This window comes from Octopus bimaculoides, chromosome 2 (genome assembly GCF_001194135.2).
Source record: "Octopus bimaculoides isolate UCB-OBI-ISO-001 chromosome 2, ASM119413v2, whole genome shotgun sequence".
NCBI classification, from domain to species: Eukaryota; Metazoa; Mollusca; class Cephalopoda; order Octopoda; family Octopodidae; genus Octopus; species Octopus bimaculoides.
This window is the reverse complement of record NC_068982.1, coordinates 96,909,771-96,927,880: the sequence shown is the minus strand read 5'-3', so window position 1 is coordinate 96,927,880 and position 18,110 is coordinate 96,909,771. Positions and strand designations below refer to the sequence as shown.

The following is an 18,110-nucleotide window of genomic DNA, read 5'->3' as shown; positions in this document are numbered from 1 at the left end:
TAGCTAACAGAGACACAGTGCAGTTCTAGTGATGGGATACAAATTGTCAACTCTTTCAATGATTATCCATCATCATCATTCTCATTTTAATGATCGGTTTTCTGAACTGACATGGTTTGAACAGATCTGCAGGATGATGTATTGGTACTGGTTCTTGTCCTTAGATTTCACCTCACTACTTTTTCCTAAGTTTTCTATAGTGTTTTTCTGACTCCAGTATCATTCATTGTGAGTATATGGTACTTTTGTCTTCTAATACTCATCAGCTGATAATATTAATATCCAGATGCATGTACATGCAAATATACGAGATGGTATCAAAAAGTTCCTGGACTAGTTCTGTAGCATACCAACAGATAGTAGCACACAGTTGGATATACAGTGAGAGCTAACAGTGACCATCATGAGACAGTGTGCCAAGCGACATCACTGTGTTTACTTTGCAAGTTGTGAAATTTGTGTTTTTGTGATCACATGTATGCTGTAGGCTGCGATTTTGTCGCGGTCAGGAAGTTGGAACAAAGAACCAACATGAAATTTTGTGTTAGACTTGGGAAGTCTGCTACAGAGACATTGAGTATGCTTTGGCAAGCTTACAGGAATGAGGCAATGGGTTGTACACAATGTTTTGAGTGGTATGGGTGCTTCAAAAGCGGAAGAACATCCCTGGAAGACCTACCATGAGCATCAACTCTGGAAATGTGAGGAAAATTCATCAGCTTGTGCATGAGGGTCATTGAAGTGCAATCGATGACATTGCTGATATGAGAGCAAAAACATTTGTTGAAAGCAACTGGATCTGTGGACCAGGAAGAATTGGATCGGATTCTTCATGATACCCTGTCACCAAGCTCTCCTCAATCGTGAGTTTCTCACCAAAAACAACATGGTATCACTTCCAAACCCACCCTATTCACCAGATTTAGCACCTGTGGGCTTCCATCTCTTCCCCAAGATGAAAATGCAGCTCAAAGGTTGCCATTTTAAACACCATTGTCAAGACCCAGAGTGAATTGCTGAAGGTCTTCGATTTGCTTGTGTAAAACAACTTCCAGGCCAGATTCCAAAAGTGGCAGGAACGTAGGGACCAGTGTATTGCTGTGCAAGGTGACTATTTCAAAGGAGATAATGCTAAAACTTTGGTAAATAAACTTTTCTTTTTTTTATCAAACATAACTCATCTGAAAACTCATTGATACCACCTTGTAAGTATGGTCAATCTACAATACAAATTTTAGAGTCTGAATAGTGATACTACTGTAAACAAAAATAAATAAATAAAGCAAAGAGATTTTAGACTTTTGTATGAAACTCTCAATTTATCGAAAATAATACAATTAGGGTGAACAATATTTTCATTTTGAGAAATATGTCTCTTGAGTAATCACCATTTTATTCAAGGAACAATGTCTAAAATGAAATAACAAAAATTGAAGAAAAAAAACATACAAATATTAATTAATAATAATGATTTTCTTTTGACTAGGTACAAGGCCAATTTTTTAAAATGGGTTGGGTAAAGTCAGTTGAATTGATATAGCATATTACTGGTACTTATTTTATCAATCCTGTGAGAATAAAAGGCAAAGTCAGCCTCAGAACAGAGAAATGAAACTAAATGCAGTAAAACATGAAATCTGGTTCTACTTCCTCGGCCATCTCCATTGCTCTAATATTATTAATGATAATGACAACAAAAATAGTGATATATTTGGCGAGGGAATATACAAGGCTTGGTTGTCACCGGATAAAAAACCACATACTAAAATACTAAAATAGCCTGCCTACTATGTCACCACAGCTTTGTCACAATATATTAAACAATTGTCCAACAGCCTAGATATGGTATGCTAACATATCCATCACCACACATTGACATGCTCACACAAACAGTTCCATCACCACACATTCAAAGATGTGTCACCTGTACACAGAAGCACTGTCCACTGCACACTACTGGTCACTTCACTCCACACTACCAGTCACTCTACATGCTACTAGCCCTTGCACTACATACCAACACACACACACACTCTCTCTCTCTCTCTCTCTCTCTCTCTCTCTCTCGCAGCTACATACAAATGTATACTTTATATTTACAGTAGAATGTCTTCCAACTGTTAATCACTACAACTGTGGAGTTGATGTGATTAGATTGTGTCTGTCAGCAGACTGAAACTAGCAGTTAGGTGACCTTCTCAGGGTCACGTGTTGGCTGTCATGTGGTTTGAACTTGGGACCATGTAGTCAGTAGTCCAGTACTCACAACCTTAGAGTTTCTTGTATATATGCAAGATAATTTCAATTCCGGAAGAAAATATATGAAAACTACATTTCCACTTCTATAAAAGATGATTTTCATTAGCATTCAATGGATATGTAATGATGGTATGTAGAGAATATGATGAGCTGAAGTATAGAAAATATGCATATTACAATTGCAGATCATAATCTAGCTAGCATACTGTTATCAGAAATATTGATATCATCTGCAATCAAATATTACATGGTTTTCAAATACACCAACATGCACACACACACACACACACACACACACACACCATTAAAGGTCATTCATTTGAATACAGAAGTAATATCTGTTCTTATTTGCCATTGAGATATATATATATATAGATAGATGACTGCATAAATAGCTCTTCTCATTTCTTTCCTTCTCATGATTTCAATCACATGAAATATTTATTAGTGGTTATCTCTGATTATGGAAAATAAGCAATTGACTTGATTTATCATTATTTTTTGTGATGTAAATAAATATATGTTTTCTTAAATGCAGATGTTTAAATAAGAGATGTAGCAGCATGAATTGCTAAGACTTCAGGCTGCCAATTGAATTGTTGATGATTCGTGTAGTATCACAAACACAACACTGTATCATTGGCCATAATGCCACTTAACTCACAAATGGCCCAGTCCTAGCTGTAAATAAGCAATAGAGAGAAGGTAAAGCTTATCTGTATAAATAAAGGGGACATAACTGACATGTAGTTTATTGACCTGCAGTAACATTTTACTATTAGCATTGAAAACTGGGCATTTGGAATTATTTGTCCAGCATTTCTGGAAATAAAGTCTATCAATTTCCTGTGAGCTTTCCTTTAACTGTATCTGGGCATCAAAAGATAAGTATGAATTAATTACTTGTTTGTTTAATGACAGAATATGAAGAAGGCAAGTGTGAGAAATCTGATTAAGAGTATTTTGTTCAAATCCTGCTATGGATATAGCTTGGAGAATGATTGGCTTTGCCAAACCTGTTGAATTAGAAGCCTCCTAGTATTATGTTGATGCATGTGTGTGTGTTACCTGAGTATGAGATTATGCTGTTGTCATTTCTAAGGTGTGAGTTATGATAAAATGGTCTGGATTAGAGATGGTTTGAAGTGTGTTGAGATTCTTGAGTGATATGTTGTTGAAATTCTTTAAATAAATATAAACATATGCAAACACGCACATAGTCATGCATACACACGCAGCATCTTACAATGGTTGTGTAACTTTACATATGTCTCTATTATTAAATTATGTCAAACATAAAATTAACCTTCATATTCACCTATAAACATACATACATGGTTTTATATACATAATGTATACACACACAACATAAATACAGAGTATTTTTGTTTGTTGTATAGAATATACTTAAATATGTATACATACGTTTTGTATTAATGTATTGCCATTGTCTATCAAAGCAGCAGCAAACTTTTATCTGAAGACCTAAAGCCTGCATCACTGATCCAATATAGGTAACTGATGGTACTTCAATGGCACCAACTGTATTAACAATAAACATATTAAGCAGAATTAACCTTCAACAACCTAAAATCAGATGTAGTCCTTTCTACATTGATTTTTGTTTTCTTTTTTGATGCTAGGCTAAATAGTACATGAGCACAAACAACAGAATTGGTTTAAATGTGGCTGCCTATCACCAAATAGAAGCTTTTGAAGATGCTTTCAGTTCATCATATTGATTTGCATATTTCAGAAGGTAATAGTTTTTGTCTGGAAATTTATAACAAAAGACATTTCCAAGCCATCTGTTACATTTTACAAAATTCCCTTGTCTCTTTTGGAGTAAATTGGAAATCTAAATCAGCTGGGCAATTCCATTCCTGGATGTCATTTCAAAGATCTGGAAGAAAGCAGAGAAAATCTACAGTTATTTTGCACTTTGTAGGTTACAAAAGAAAATAAAATGTTATTACTGATTAGACTTGTAGTGTGTCAGAAAAACTATTCATGTTGTCGGGATTATAACTAATACATATATATATAATATATATATATATATATAGAGAGAGAGAGAGAGAGAGAGAGAGACGGAGAAAGAGAGAGAGAGAGATCATATTAATTATAATAGTCTTTCTATTTATAAAACCCTGCTAATAAGATTATATATTGCAATAATCACAAGGATTGATTTTTAAATATCTGAAATTATAGAAAGTAACAGTTGGGTTATGGCTACAAAAAATTCTATATTTTGTTGTTAATTTACTATACAGCTTTGGGGAGTAAATAATTTGGGACAATAGCTTTTTAGTAATTCTATTATGTTTATTTGTGGGTTATAGCTATAAAAAGATTCTATATTTTGTTGTTAATTTACTATACAAATTTGGGGAGTATATAATTTGGGACAATATTTTTTTAGTAATTCTATTATGTTTATTTGTATTAATATTATTCTAGGGGTGATTTAACTCTTCCAAGCACAGGTAGGATAGTACTGGCCTACATGCACTATTGTATGTAAGTGAGACAGCTACTACAAAGACAGAACAGTGACTAGCTACAACAATGAGGGTCATGGAACAAGCAATCAAACGAGACAGTAAAAATGTGGAGAAGTGGAGAAAAGAGCAAGAGGGAAAGAAATAATATGAGTAAAAGAGGAGAGTGTAATGAATAAAGACAGCTTTATGATAGAGAGGAGAAATAAGAGATAATGTGATAAGTAAGGAGATATAGTGAGTGAGCATATGATAGAGAAAGAGAAAAATTTATGTATGATATCAGTGAGCTTGGAGTAGACATTGGAAAATTAAAATCTGCTTCATTGGGAAATAATGTGGAGGTAGATTTTGCAATGAGGAAGGAAATATGTAAAGACGAGGAAAGAAAGAAATAACTGAGTCGGTTTAATGCAGGAAAGTGAGTAGAGATAAAAAATAGAATAACTAAAAGACAATGAATCAAGGAGAAAATGGAGCAAGGTTTGAAGGGAAAACATAAAAGATTACAGATAGATTGACATAAACCGCTGTAAGTTTTTATGGTTACTATGCTACTAATATATATCATCGTCATCATCATCGTCGTTTAACGTCCGCTTTCCATGCTAGCATGGGTTGGATGATTTGACTGAGGACTGGTGAAACCAGATGGCTACACCAGGCTCCAATCTGATTTGGCAGAGTTTCTACAGCTGGATGCCCTTCCTAACGCCAACCACTCCGAGAGTGTAGTAGGTGCTTTTACATGCCACCGGCATGAAGGCCAGTCAGGCGGTACTGGCAACGGCCATGATCAAAATGGTGTATTTTACGTGCCGCCTGCACAGGAGCCAGTTCGACAGAATCATGAAATAATTCGTTTAACATCATCATCATCATCATCATCGTTTAACGTCCGCTTTCCATGCTAGCATGGGTTGGACGATTTGACTGAGGACTGGTGAAACCGGATGGCAACACCAGGCTCCAGTCTGATTTGGCAGAGTTTCTACAGCTGGATGCCCTTCCTATCTCACGCCACCTTGGAAGGTGGATGTTAATGGTGATGATGCTGATAATAGCTTACTTAACTGAAATAAGATGTTAAAGATAATAATTAGTTATTACAGAAGTACCAAAGCTAAAAGATCTCATACTAAATAATTCATGTTGTAAAAAAAAAGTGTGAAGAAAGATTGAGTGATAAATAGGTTTAGGTAATTAGACAGACTGAAAATATAAGTTGTACAGCTTAAACAGACGTTGCAAATGGGTACAGGCATAGCTGTGTGGTTAAGATCATTTTGCAGTGCTGTGTTTCTGGATTTGATTCTACAATACAACACTTTGAGAAATTTTTTCCATTCCCTCAGGTGACCAACATTTTGTGAGTGGAATAATTTGGTAGCTTGTTTTATGTTTGTGTAAATTTAGCATTATTGTAATTTTACAACCATTTTATTTGTTGACCTGGGTTGGATGGTTCAGCAGAATCCTATGGGTTAAAGGACCACATGTTGTATTTAGGTGTTGCTTTTTTGTACTGCTACATATCACCTTCACCCTTGTTCATCATTCACCTCTATCCCTGTCTTTAACCATTTGTCACTCTCCTTTCACACTCTCATAAACTTGCCCACCCAATCCTCTGTCCTTATTCTCTTTTATATATATATCTATTTTTTGTACCTTAAAAGTATACCTCGACACTTCATCACTAACATCTTCCTCTTTCCAACTGAGATAGCCATGTATCTTCTCTACAGCAAGACAGTTATTTTTGTCCCTCTTTCAACACCTGACATGAATCCACCTCCCTCAGTACCACACCCTCCCTAGCTATAATCCTGAAGTGGATTGATTGGTAATGTTTGAGAAATATACAAACATCATAAAATGCTACAAAGTAGTGTTCTTATGTGGAAGAAGCACAGGATACATAAAAACTATAGAAACTCAGGAAATTGATTCTCTGAAATGCCTTGGTAGCTCATTAGAGGTAGTAGATAATTTCTGCTACTTAGGGGACCAAATTAGTAGTGGATTAGGATGTATGGAGAGTGTAATTGCTAGAATAAGAATAGGAAGGAGGAAACTGTTGGTTACAAAAGGTTTCACTCTCTGAGTGAAATGAAGATTGTATGATGTATGTAGAGTTACATGGTGGTGGAATAGTACGGTAGACAAAGCCATTAGAGCAAAGAAACAGGCCTGGAAAGCCTGGAAGGGTGGCAGTAGCAGGGAACTGTACCAGGTAGCCAAAAGGGAGGCTGGGTGGCAGGTATACATAGCTAAGGGCGAAGCAGAAAAGAAGTTTGCCAATGTCCAGTGACTTGAAGACCAAAGAACTGAAGTATTTTGGATTGCAAGACAGTGTGTGAGAGAAAATTGTGATGTCACAGGAGAGAAATGTGTCCGCATGGATGATGGTGCACTTGCTTTTAATGATTCGGAAAAGAAAGAGGCTTGGAGAAGCTATTATGAAAGACTGAACATGGAGAATGAATGGGAGGAGGAGAACCTGCCAAATGTTGACCCAGTAGAGGGACCAGCTATCTGAATAGACAGCTCCCTGCTAGATAAAGCAATTAAGGGTATGAAGCCAGGAAAAGCCCCTGGCCCATTAGGAATCACTGCTGAGATGTTTAAAACATCTGGTGGTGTGGGCTATGGCATAGTCACCCGCATTGTAAACCAGGTAGTTCATGACGGAGTCATATCCAATGACTGGCGTAGCAGCACCATAGTCAACTGCTACAAGGGTGATGATCTAGATAGAAATAACTACAGGGGTATCAAACTGCTGGATCAGGTGATGAAGGTCATGGAGGGGTCAGCCCATCTCATTAGGGAGAGAGTCTGCTTAGATAAGATGCAGTTCGGTTTTGTGGTGGATAGAAGCACCACTGATGCCATATTCCTGGCTCGACAACTGCAGGAGAAATACCGAGCTAAAGATAAACCCCTATACTTAGTTTTTATGGACTTGGAGAAAGTCTTTGACAGGGTCCTCTGATCCCTTATCTGGTGAGCGATGCGGAAACTGGGAACTGACGACTGATTAATAAGGGCTGTACAGGCCCTATACAGAGAGGCCGTTAGTAAGGTTAGGATTGGCAATGAGTATAGTGAAGTTTTCCGGGTAGAAATAGGGGTCCACCAAGGTCCAGCCCTCAGTCCCCTTTTATTCATCATAGTCCTCCAGGCAATAACAGAGGAATTCAAGACGGGTTGCCCCTGGGAGCTCCTCTATGCTGATGACCTGGCCCTTATAGCAGAATCACTACCAGAACTAGAAAAGAAATTTCGGGTGTGGAAGCAAGGTTTAGAATCGAAAGGCCTTAGAGTCAATGTAGCAAAGACCAAAGTTCTAGTAAGTAGGAAGGTGAACACATCACACACACCCTCAGGTAGGTGGCCCTGCTTGATGTGTAGAAAAGGTGTAGGTAGAAACTCCATAAGATGTACCCAGTGTAAGCTATGGATACATAAGAGGTGCAGCAACATCAAAGGAAGGTTTGCGCTGGTATGGTCATGTACTACGGATGGGTGAGGAGAGATGCATGATGAAGTGCCACTCCCAAACTGTTGAAGGAATCCGGCGTAGAGGTAGACCCAAGAAGACATGGGATGAGGTGGTGAAGCATGACCTTTGAACGTTGAGCCTCACAGGCAATGACAAAAGACCGAGACCTCTGGAGTTATGCTGTGACTGCGAAGACCTGACAAATAAAGTGAGTTCACGGTTGTATCTGACACTAGTTTTGCATAACCGGCCCCAGCCCATTCAACAGTACCTTGGATCATAGGGTGACCTGCTGTGCTTGAGGAGACCTATTGAGTCAAGTACATCAACATCAAAATGAAAATCAAACGGAAATTGTAGTTGTGACACCCATGCTGGTGGCATGTAAAAAGCACCATCCGGACGTGGCCAATATCAGCACCGCCTTGACTGGCTTCCATGCTGGTGGCACGTAAAAAGTACCAACCGATCATGGTCATTGCCAGCCTCCTCTGGCCCCTGTGCAGGTGACACGTGAAAAGCACCCACTACACTCACGGAGTGGTTGGCATTAGGAAGGGCATCCAGCTGTAAAAACACTACCCAATCAGACTGGAGCCTGGTGCAGCCTCCTGGCTTCCCAGTCCCTGGTCGAACCATCCAACCCATGCTAGCATGGAAAACGGATGTTAAACGATGATGTATATGGAAAGCAATTCTACATGGTAGTGAGATGTGGTCTCTGAGGATGTGCTAAGGTTAAAGAGAAATAAGGCTAGTATTCTCCGTTAGATACCGTGTAATGTAAGTGTACATGTTTGACAGAGTGCTAGTATATTGAGAGAGAAGTTAGGCATAAGCGGAATTAGTTGTTATGTGTTAGAGAGAGAGAAGATCGTACTGGTTTGGTCATGTGATGCAGATGGATGCTGTCAGCTCCACAAAGAAGTGCCGATCTCTCAAAGTAGATGGAACAAGACGACAAAGGACTGAGATACCGGGCATCTTGCTGTACTCAAGAAGACCTGTACTCTGCAGCAGAAGTGTTAAGACTAGATCCTCCACTGGTGGTGAGGATTCACTTGCAAGTCTTGTGCTGATGCCACATAAAAAGTACTTGTGGCAGTACCACGTAAAAGTGTCCATGCAGTGCCATATAAAAGCGCTCAGCACACTCTGTAAAATGGTTGTGTTTAGAAGGGCATCCAGCTGTAGAAACCATGCCAAATCAGACAGGAGCCTGGTGCAACTCTCCTGCTTGTCAGCTCTAGTCAAACCATCCATCCCATGCCAGCATGGACAATGGCTGTTGATGATGATATTTATATTCTTGTATCAGATAACCAAAGCCAAGATGTGAGTGTTTTGTATATGGTCATCAGTATTGCATTATGTCAAAAGCCAAAGTACTTCACTCACAACACCTTACCCTGTAACCAAAAGTAGGTAGTATAGTTGATATGGTTCATCACTGTTAACAGATGCAGCAAACTACTTGAAAATAGGGCTGTGGTTCAATTCTACCTGCAGAAAAAGACTAACCAACAAATGAAACTATATGATCATTTGATTTGCTAAAAATAGTAGTCAAATCTTCCTCAAATCACACCTTTTGAAAAAGTTAAGACACATTGGATATTGTATTCTTTGACATATGAGAAAAGACATTGATCATAGGTCTACTCCCTCAGAATTGGCCTGAGCTAAACAACTATTTTTCGTAGGTCAGTTTTGTATCTGGGGTTAAACTTTTCGAGATGTCTAAAATCTTCAGAGCCAGCATTCAGTTCTGGCATCTATAGTAAGAAAGACATTAGAGAGAATTTCTCCCTGGATATGGAGGTAAAGTATCATGAGTAGGTTTTCATGTCTGTGGAACTGAAGATCAGTATTACAAGCTGATGAAGTAAATTCCTATCATTGCTAACTGTGGACCTATTAAGGATTAGATGAACTGAACTGAGCTGTTAAACAGTTAAATATTTGGGCCATTTCGTAATGCAACCATGTGGAATAAGTGAAATGGTTGAACAGTGATCTAAATATACGCTGAGACTTGGATCACCAGTTTCAACATATATTAATCTTAGAATTTTTAACCATGAGTTTTCAGTTGTTCAGTCAACCTAACTATAGACATAGGCATGACTGTGTGGTAAAAAGTTTGCTTCCCAACCACATGGTTCCTGGTTCAGTCCCACTGCATGGTTTCTTGGTTAAGTGTCTTCTACTATAACCTCGGGTCAACCAAAATCTTGTGAGAGGATTTGGTTGATGGAAACTGAAAGAAAGTCATCAGTGTATATATATATATATCCATCTATGTGTGTGTCCTTGTCTCCAACTACCACTTAACAACTGGTGTTGGTGTGTTTATGTCCCTGTAATTTAGCAGTTTGACTAAAGAGACCTGTAAAATAAGTACTAAGCTTAAAAAAAAACAAAATATGTACTTGGATTGATTTGTTGAACTAAAATTCTTTAAGGCAGTGCCCCAGCATGGCCACAGTCTAATTACTGAAACAATCAAAAGATAAAAGATATACTCAAGTGACTCAGTTATTCCACAGTGGTGAAACTACTGTGTTTAGTGTTCTACCTTCAACAAAGCCTTAAGTAGTCAGTGTGAAATTGTGTGTGACAAGTATGTATTTTTTTAATTAATAGTGCAAACCATCCAATTGGCTTCCACACTGTTTCTGCCTACACAATTTCATTTAGAAAGTTCTGGTTGAACTAAGGCCACAGTAGACTATTGCTCAATATGCCATGTTGTGATTGTGAGAGGCAAACTTAACCATTCATCCATGGTGCATTTACATACAGCACTTAGATTAACTATGCATGCATGTGCGCATGCACACACACGCACAAACAAACGTTTAAAACATCGAAACAAGACCTGAATCTGATCGTTTAATCCAGGGGTTTTCAAACTGTGGTCCGCGGACCACAGGGGGTCCGCGGACCACAGGGGGTCCGCAAGGACAATACAGGGGGTCCGTAGACAGCAAATACTTTTTATGGGCAATTTGATTTTATATATGTTTTTTAATCGAAATCTTTTAATTGACAATAAACCTATTTGTTAAATACTGTTAAATAAATAAATGTAAAAATGTATGTTATTTTAAGCAAATATTTATGTATAAATTTCATAAGCGTTTATAAAGGGGTCCTTAAGGTAAAGCCTGAAATATAAAGGGGTCCGCAAGTCAAAAAGTTTGAAAACCCCTGGTTTAATCTATTTATAAAAACATTGTTGCTACACCCTAACTACTAGGTAATGTGCCCTCTGCATGCATACATACATATATAAATATATGTGCAGGTATGGTTGTGTAGTTAAGAAATTTGCTTTCCAATTACATGACTTCAAGTTCAGACCCACTGCATGGCACTTAAGGCAAATGTCTTCTACTATAGCTCCAGGTTGACCAAAGCCATGTGTGTGGATTTGGTAGATAGAAACTGAAGGAAGCTTGTATATAAATGTGTGTGTATGTGGTTGTCTCTCCTCGTCTTGACATTGTATAATAATGGTGAATGTCATTGTCATACAAGCAGTGTAATTCATTTCCAGTCTTCCATGAAAATTTTTTCTGACCAAGGAGAAATATTACCTTACTTGAAAACTGGTGAGGATTGATGACAGGAAGGGAATCCAGCTGTAGAAATATCTGCTTCAACAAATTCCATCAAACCCAAGCATGGAAAAGTAGTAATCATCATCAACAAGAACTGAGCTAGTGTAGTGATTGGGAAGAGACAAATTCACATTACACAGAACATGCAGTTGTTCAACTGAAACATCACTTTGACCAACTTAGCTTTTCATCTCCATCCAAGTAATAAACACTAGTTATAGAGTTGAATGATTGGTACATGTTTCTCAATTGTTTCTTATGAAAACTTCTGGATTTCTTGTGAAAACTCATTTCTACATACCACATTGATCAGACAGTGTTTAGGTGTTAGTCCAAGTACCAAACAAACAGGTGACTAACCTTCACTGCACTGATTAAATTTTTGCCTCACAAGCTGGTGATGTAATATGCTCATCATATGCAAATCAGTTCTAACAACTCTTTCTATTGGTCAGTAAATTAGTTCTAACAACTCTTTCTATTGGTCAATAAATCAGTTCTAACAACTCTTTCTATTGGTCAGTAAAAATAATGTGTATACTATGTCATAAGAAATGTGGAAAATTCCAGAAAGTACCTCACTATCAAAAAAAGGATTAACTTGGTTCCTGTGCACAAAGGTTCAAAATCATACATGGCTGAGTCAATCAGGCATTAGGCAACTAGCTGAAGGATGTGGTGAGTTTTTCTATCTTTTAGTTATAGGAGGCATACCATCTAATGCCAGGTGGTTAACAAATCTCACTTTCAAATGACCCAGTATAACTTATTGAAAATAGATTCTACAAAGTAAGAATAGTTCAATATTTGTAAGCAGCAGTAGCACTGTTAAATTGCTGAATGTTTCATCAGTTTCCAGAATGTAATTTAAATTATCCTGTGAGTGTAGCATAGAGAGTGATAATCTTCATCAAACTGACTGACTGACTGGAAGGTATGGATCGTACTTTCTGGTAATTGAAATTTAATATCCTGCTGAAATGAACTTTGCCTTCAAGAGACAATAAAGTAGCAATCAAGCACTGAAGTTAGTGTAATCAATGACACCTTTCTGCAAAATTTATGGCCTTGTGCCAATGTTAAAAGTTAATAAATTTAATGATAATCACCAAAATTGAAAGAGATTAGTGATGGTAACATGTAACATCAAGCAAGCAAATAAACTAGCATTAGCAGCATCTGAAGCAAAAAGGATTGTCACATTGACATAGACTAAGGAGTTAAAACATTATCTCTGGCCTGGAAAAGGAGACCATTTTGGAAAAAATATCTGTTAATGACAACATACTATAGCAATATTCAGTTTGCTTACTTTTGTTATTATTCTATTAAACGATAGCCACAATAAGCAAACTGTATAATAAATTCATGTCAATTTGTTTTAACATTTTTTTCCCTCAGCAAAATAAAATAAAATTAATTTTGGAGGTATATTGATATTTTATTGAAATCCTTATCTGACTTTTGAAAATTAATTAATTTGCCTATTTAACAGAGTTCTTTAATAAATATATTATTTAATTTGAGGGAAGTGTTTTTCTTAAGAAAAAAATCAGTTGTTAAAAAAGGTTTGGATAAACAAAGGAAGATTGAGTTTTATTTTTTAATTTTATTCATTGAACTTTTATGGTAACATTATGGTTTCATTGAATGAAGGATAGGGGTTATTAAAAAAAAGTGCAAGTTTAACTGCAAGTCTCAGTTTCAATATTAAGCAAACAAAAAAAAAAATTATTGGGATTAAAAATAAAATATAATTTCTGGATCCAAGATTTTAAAATATAACTATTCATTTCTAGATTTCTTTATTATTTGTTTAAATCCATCTCCCATGATCAAATGGGAGATGTTCCCTATAAAATTTTGATACATATTGTTCAGACAAGACATAGGAATGGTACCTGTTTTCAGCTCAGCTGAGAGAGAGATGAGTTTAATGTGTCCTTGTTCTAAGAGCACATTGTTACCATTCTGAGATACATGATGTATATTATGATGATGATGATGATAATAATAATAATAATAATAATAATAATAATAATAATAAATATATATATGATAAAAATAAGATAAACTTAATGCATCATGTATATGAAGATATACATGATGATTTTTTTTTAAATACCCAAATAATGTAATATTTTGTATTTGACTAGGTGCAGAGCAGTATTTGTAAAAATAGGGGAGAGGATATACTTGACTAAATCAACATCAGTATATTACTGGTATTATTTTATTGTCCTGAGGGGAGGGGAGCAGAAAGTTAAATGAAGTAACTGCCAAGCAGGATTTGTACTTAAAAATATGAAATACTCAATTACAGGTATAAAGCATTTAAAACAGTTCCTCTCCATATAAACCACCTTTATTACACCAGATAAATACAACAATCAAAAGACAATGTAACATAACACAGAATTCTGCAACATGTCTAAAACTGAAGAGAGTTTAGATTTAATAGACACAAGAAATTTAAGAGGGAATATTGTGTCACTCTTACTCATTCAATTCTTGTGATTTTATCAATATAGAGTGGAAAAAGTACAGAGTATTAAAGGGAAACAGTTGAAGGTTTGATGTGTAAGAGTTGAACCTAATTTGATCAGGATGTTTTATCACAAGTTTGTTATGTACAATGTTTATTACATTCTGCTCCCTTGAACTACTAATTAACAAAACATTTGTTAGTTATACTAGGTCCCTGCCGATAAAAGAGGTGAGCCATTCCTCCTGGTATCTATTTACAGTGAGATAGCTCCTCCTCCTGGTATCTATTTACAGTGAGATAGCTCCAACCATAGTAAGTTAAGTAATTCACCAAGGATTTGGAATAGTGTATGTGTTGGCACTCCGTCGCTTACAACATCGAGGGTTCCAGTTGATCCGATCAACGGAACAGCCTGCTCGTGAAATTAACGTGCAAGTGGCTGAGCACTCCACAGACACGTGTACCCTTAACGTAGTTCTCAAGGATATTCAGTGTGACATAGTGTGACAAGGCTGACCCTTTGAATTACAGGCACAACAGAAACAGGAAGTAAGAGTGAGAGAAAGTTGTGGTGGAAGAGTACAGCAGGGTTCGCCACCATCCCCTGCCGGAGCCTCGTGGAGCTTTTTAGGTGTTTCGCTCAATAAACACTCACAATGCCCGGTCTGGGAATCGAAACTGCGACCCTATGACCGCGAGTCCACTGCCCTAACCACTGGGCCATTGGAATAGTACTACTGATGCTACTAGCAGAATTGAAACCTTCACTTTTTCACTCAGTAGGTGTTCTTCTAAGTCTGATCATTTGTAACCTACTGATGCAATTAGCTGTGATAAAAAGGAGTGGGCATTTTCTTGAAGAATTGGTATATGTTAAACACTTGAATGTCTTTCTGCCATTTATGTTCTTTTCTTTTCTGTTTTTTTTTTATAAAACATGATTTGAAATTTACAGAAAGAAACAGTCAAAAATAAGGAGGCACCTGTGAGAGGGAAATATATGAAGAAATGTTGAAGTAAGTGGTTGAATATTTGGAATGCTCTGTTCCTAACAGTTAACTTGTCAACTGTGAAGTGAGTATTGCTTGTTTTGCAGTTTCAGTGATCAACACAAATAATATAGTTATGCTTAAGGCCACTAACCAATGCCTTTCCTTTCCTGATGGCTGTCCCAAATGATAATGGTGACTGCCTCCTTCATTGTAGGCAATATTCTTTACCAAACATTTATAGAGCAGCAGAGTATGGACCACTTAAGGGCTAAGGAGTTGTGAGCTTTGGTTGTGTGAGAGAGATGGAGAAACAAACTTCATGGAAAAGTGTTAGTTTCTGTTTAGCTGTCTTGAAGAGTCACAGGTGACGTATATTTACTGCCAAGAGTAATAAGTGAAGAACTGGAAAAACTCCAATCAGCTAACTCATTGAAGTTCTTCCAGTTCTTCTCAGATTACCCTTGACAATAAATGTTCTTTATCTATTTTTCAATATCAGGAGGTTGGTGGGATAATGTTTCCTGACCGGTAGGATTATGTGAGGTGGGTTACTTTGATTAGGTAATGATGAAACAATCCAATGAGAGCAGAAGATGTGATAATTGGATAAATGTGAGAAGGATTTCAAGAATGTTTAAAGAGTCAGTGTGTCAATCAAAGGTATGGTTTTGTGGTAGGGAAACTAACTGGTACAAATAGTTATGAATGGGAAATAATTCTAGTTCTGTGTCAATAGTGTAGGAGGAGCATGAGAGCTAAGTGGACTTGTGTCCATTGGAATTACAGAAGACAAAGAATTCAAAGAGAAATAAGATGAAAATAGATGTTCTCGATGAAGGACAAGAGATAGTTAGCTAGTGGTAGTTAGAAGAGTTTTGGAAGGGATGTAAATAGGAGATAAAAGAATAGATGACAAGTTTGAAATTGGAATACATTATTTTGCCACATGGAAAAGGAATCTGGGCATAATTCTTCATCAGAGACCTAAAGTGTTTCCTGATAATGCTGAATAAGTAGATTGAAGGTAGTGAGAAATGAAGAAAAAATTAATTAGTGAATAATAAAGGGAAGAAGGAAATGCAATAAGGGGGGAATAGATGTTAATTTTAAGACAATGGATGAAACAGAGATAGGTAACAAGGACACTTTGGGTTCCACTCTTTTAGTTTATGTATTTTTGAATGTCTTTGAAAATAATTCCCAATCACTTCCAAAAATAAGTAGCCACTTTTATAACAAAAATCTTTTAGTTTATAAAGAAAATCCTCAACCTTCTATAAAAAAAAATACATTTTAATTAAATATAAATTTTAAAAATTAAACACTGATGATAAGGTACCAAATAAAACCAAGAGCATATCATTTTTAAATCAAATTCTTTAAAATCAACATAAATAAAACAAACAAACAATAAATCAAGAGAAATTTACCCCAAAATTAAAAACAACTGAACTCTTTAAAAATGTTTAAAAACAAATGAAGAAAAATTAACTGAAATATCTGGAACTAGGATTGAATCAAGATAAAATCATACAGCAAATAGTTCTTGTCAAGGAAAGCAAAAATCAGCAGCCTCAAAATATTTCTATATGCCACAAATCAAAAATTCACTGTTTGATAAATCTTAATTTCTATGGAAAGAAATGTGAAAAATGATGATATTCATGCCTTTAAAAAACACTATCAGACCCATAAATGAAGCAGTTCCAAACATTTTATAGATTTGATTTGCTGACACACAGTTAGTGCCATGCAGTGATCACCACTAATAATGGCCTGCTACAGAAATACCAGATTTTCAGCAGCAAGAATATTGAGATATTCAGGATTTTTCAAAGAAATTTTTTTTAAATGTGTAAAGTAGTTCAAAGGTAAATATAAAACAACTCTATGAATTAGTTGCACAAGAATTCCTCACACTATTTGGCAAATAAGATATTTTTTCTTAGCACCGGAACATTCTTTGAAAAGAAAAATACACTGTCAACTAAATCTCTACCTATAAACATTTCTGGTGTGTGTTTTATTAATGTATTATACAGTACAACATAATCTGACTAATATCGAACATTTTATTGGAAATAAAACCCTTTCGCTTTCTCTCTAGTTACAAGCATTCACTTAACACCTCAATACATTATTTTATTTAGTTTATTGTATATTCTGGAATGGAAAGCTTAAGTAAAAACTTATACCTAACTATATTCTCTCCCAATATAGAATATGCAACAGATCTTTCTCTCCATTTTACAATAAATATATAAAGTTCTCATCTGGAATTGATAATTTATGTGAAACATTAAGAAAATAAAGGGACTGTATATGTTTAAGTGTGTGTGAGTCTGTGTATAAATATATATCTGTATAGTGTATACATATGCATGTTATATATATATATATATATATATATATATATATATATATATATATAACAATAAGAAAATGGAGGGGAATATGAGGTACTCATCAACTTGCAGACACTGTATTCCGTTGATTAATTTGTGTTTGTATCCATGTATACCTGTATATGGTAATGTATACATGCATATGCATGTATATATGAGTTTTTATGACTCTTTATATGTTTTTTTATATACTTTTTGTATGTTTTTATATGCCTTATATTTTTATTTTTTATTTTTATTTTATATTTGTATGTAAATTTTGCAAAATTTACATACAAATATAAAATAAAAATAAAAAATAAAAATATAAGGCATATAAAAACATACA

General features: G+C 35.9%; 1 protein-coding gene across 3 annotated transcripts in view; it reads right to left on the bottom strand.

Annotated features, from left to right (window-relative positions):
* Positions 1 to 1,291: 1,291 nt before the first annotated feature.
* Positions 1,292 to 18,110, bottom strand: part of LOC106869109 (SEC14-like protein 5) — a 109,627-nt gene continuing 92,808 nt past the window's right edge. For all 3 annotated transcript variants that reach the window (XM_014914649.2, XM_014914650.2, XM_014914651.2), the window contains one exon: positions 1,292 to 4,162. In XM_014914649.2, coding sequence (XP_014770135.1) covers positions 4,150 to 4,162 — 13 coding nt within the window. In that variant the 3' untranslated portion in view covers positions 1,292 to 4,149. The remainder of the gene's footprint in view (positions 4,163 to 18,110) is intronic.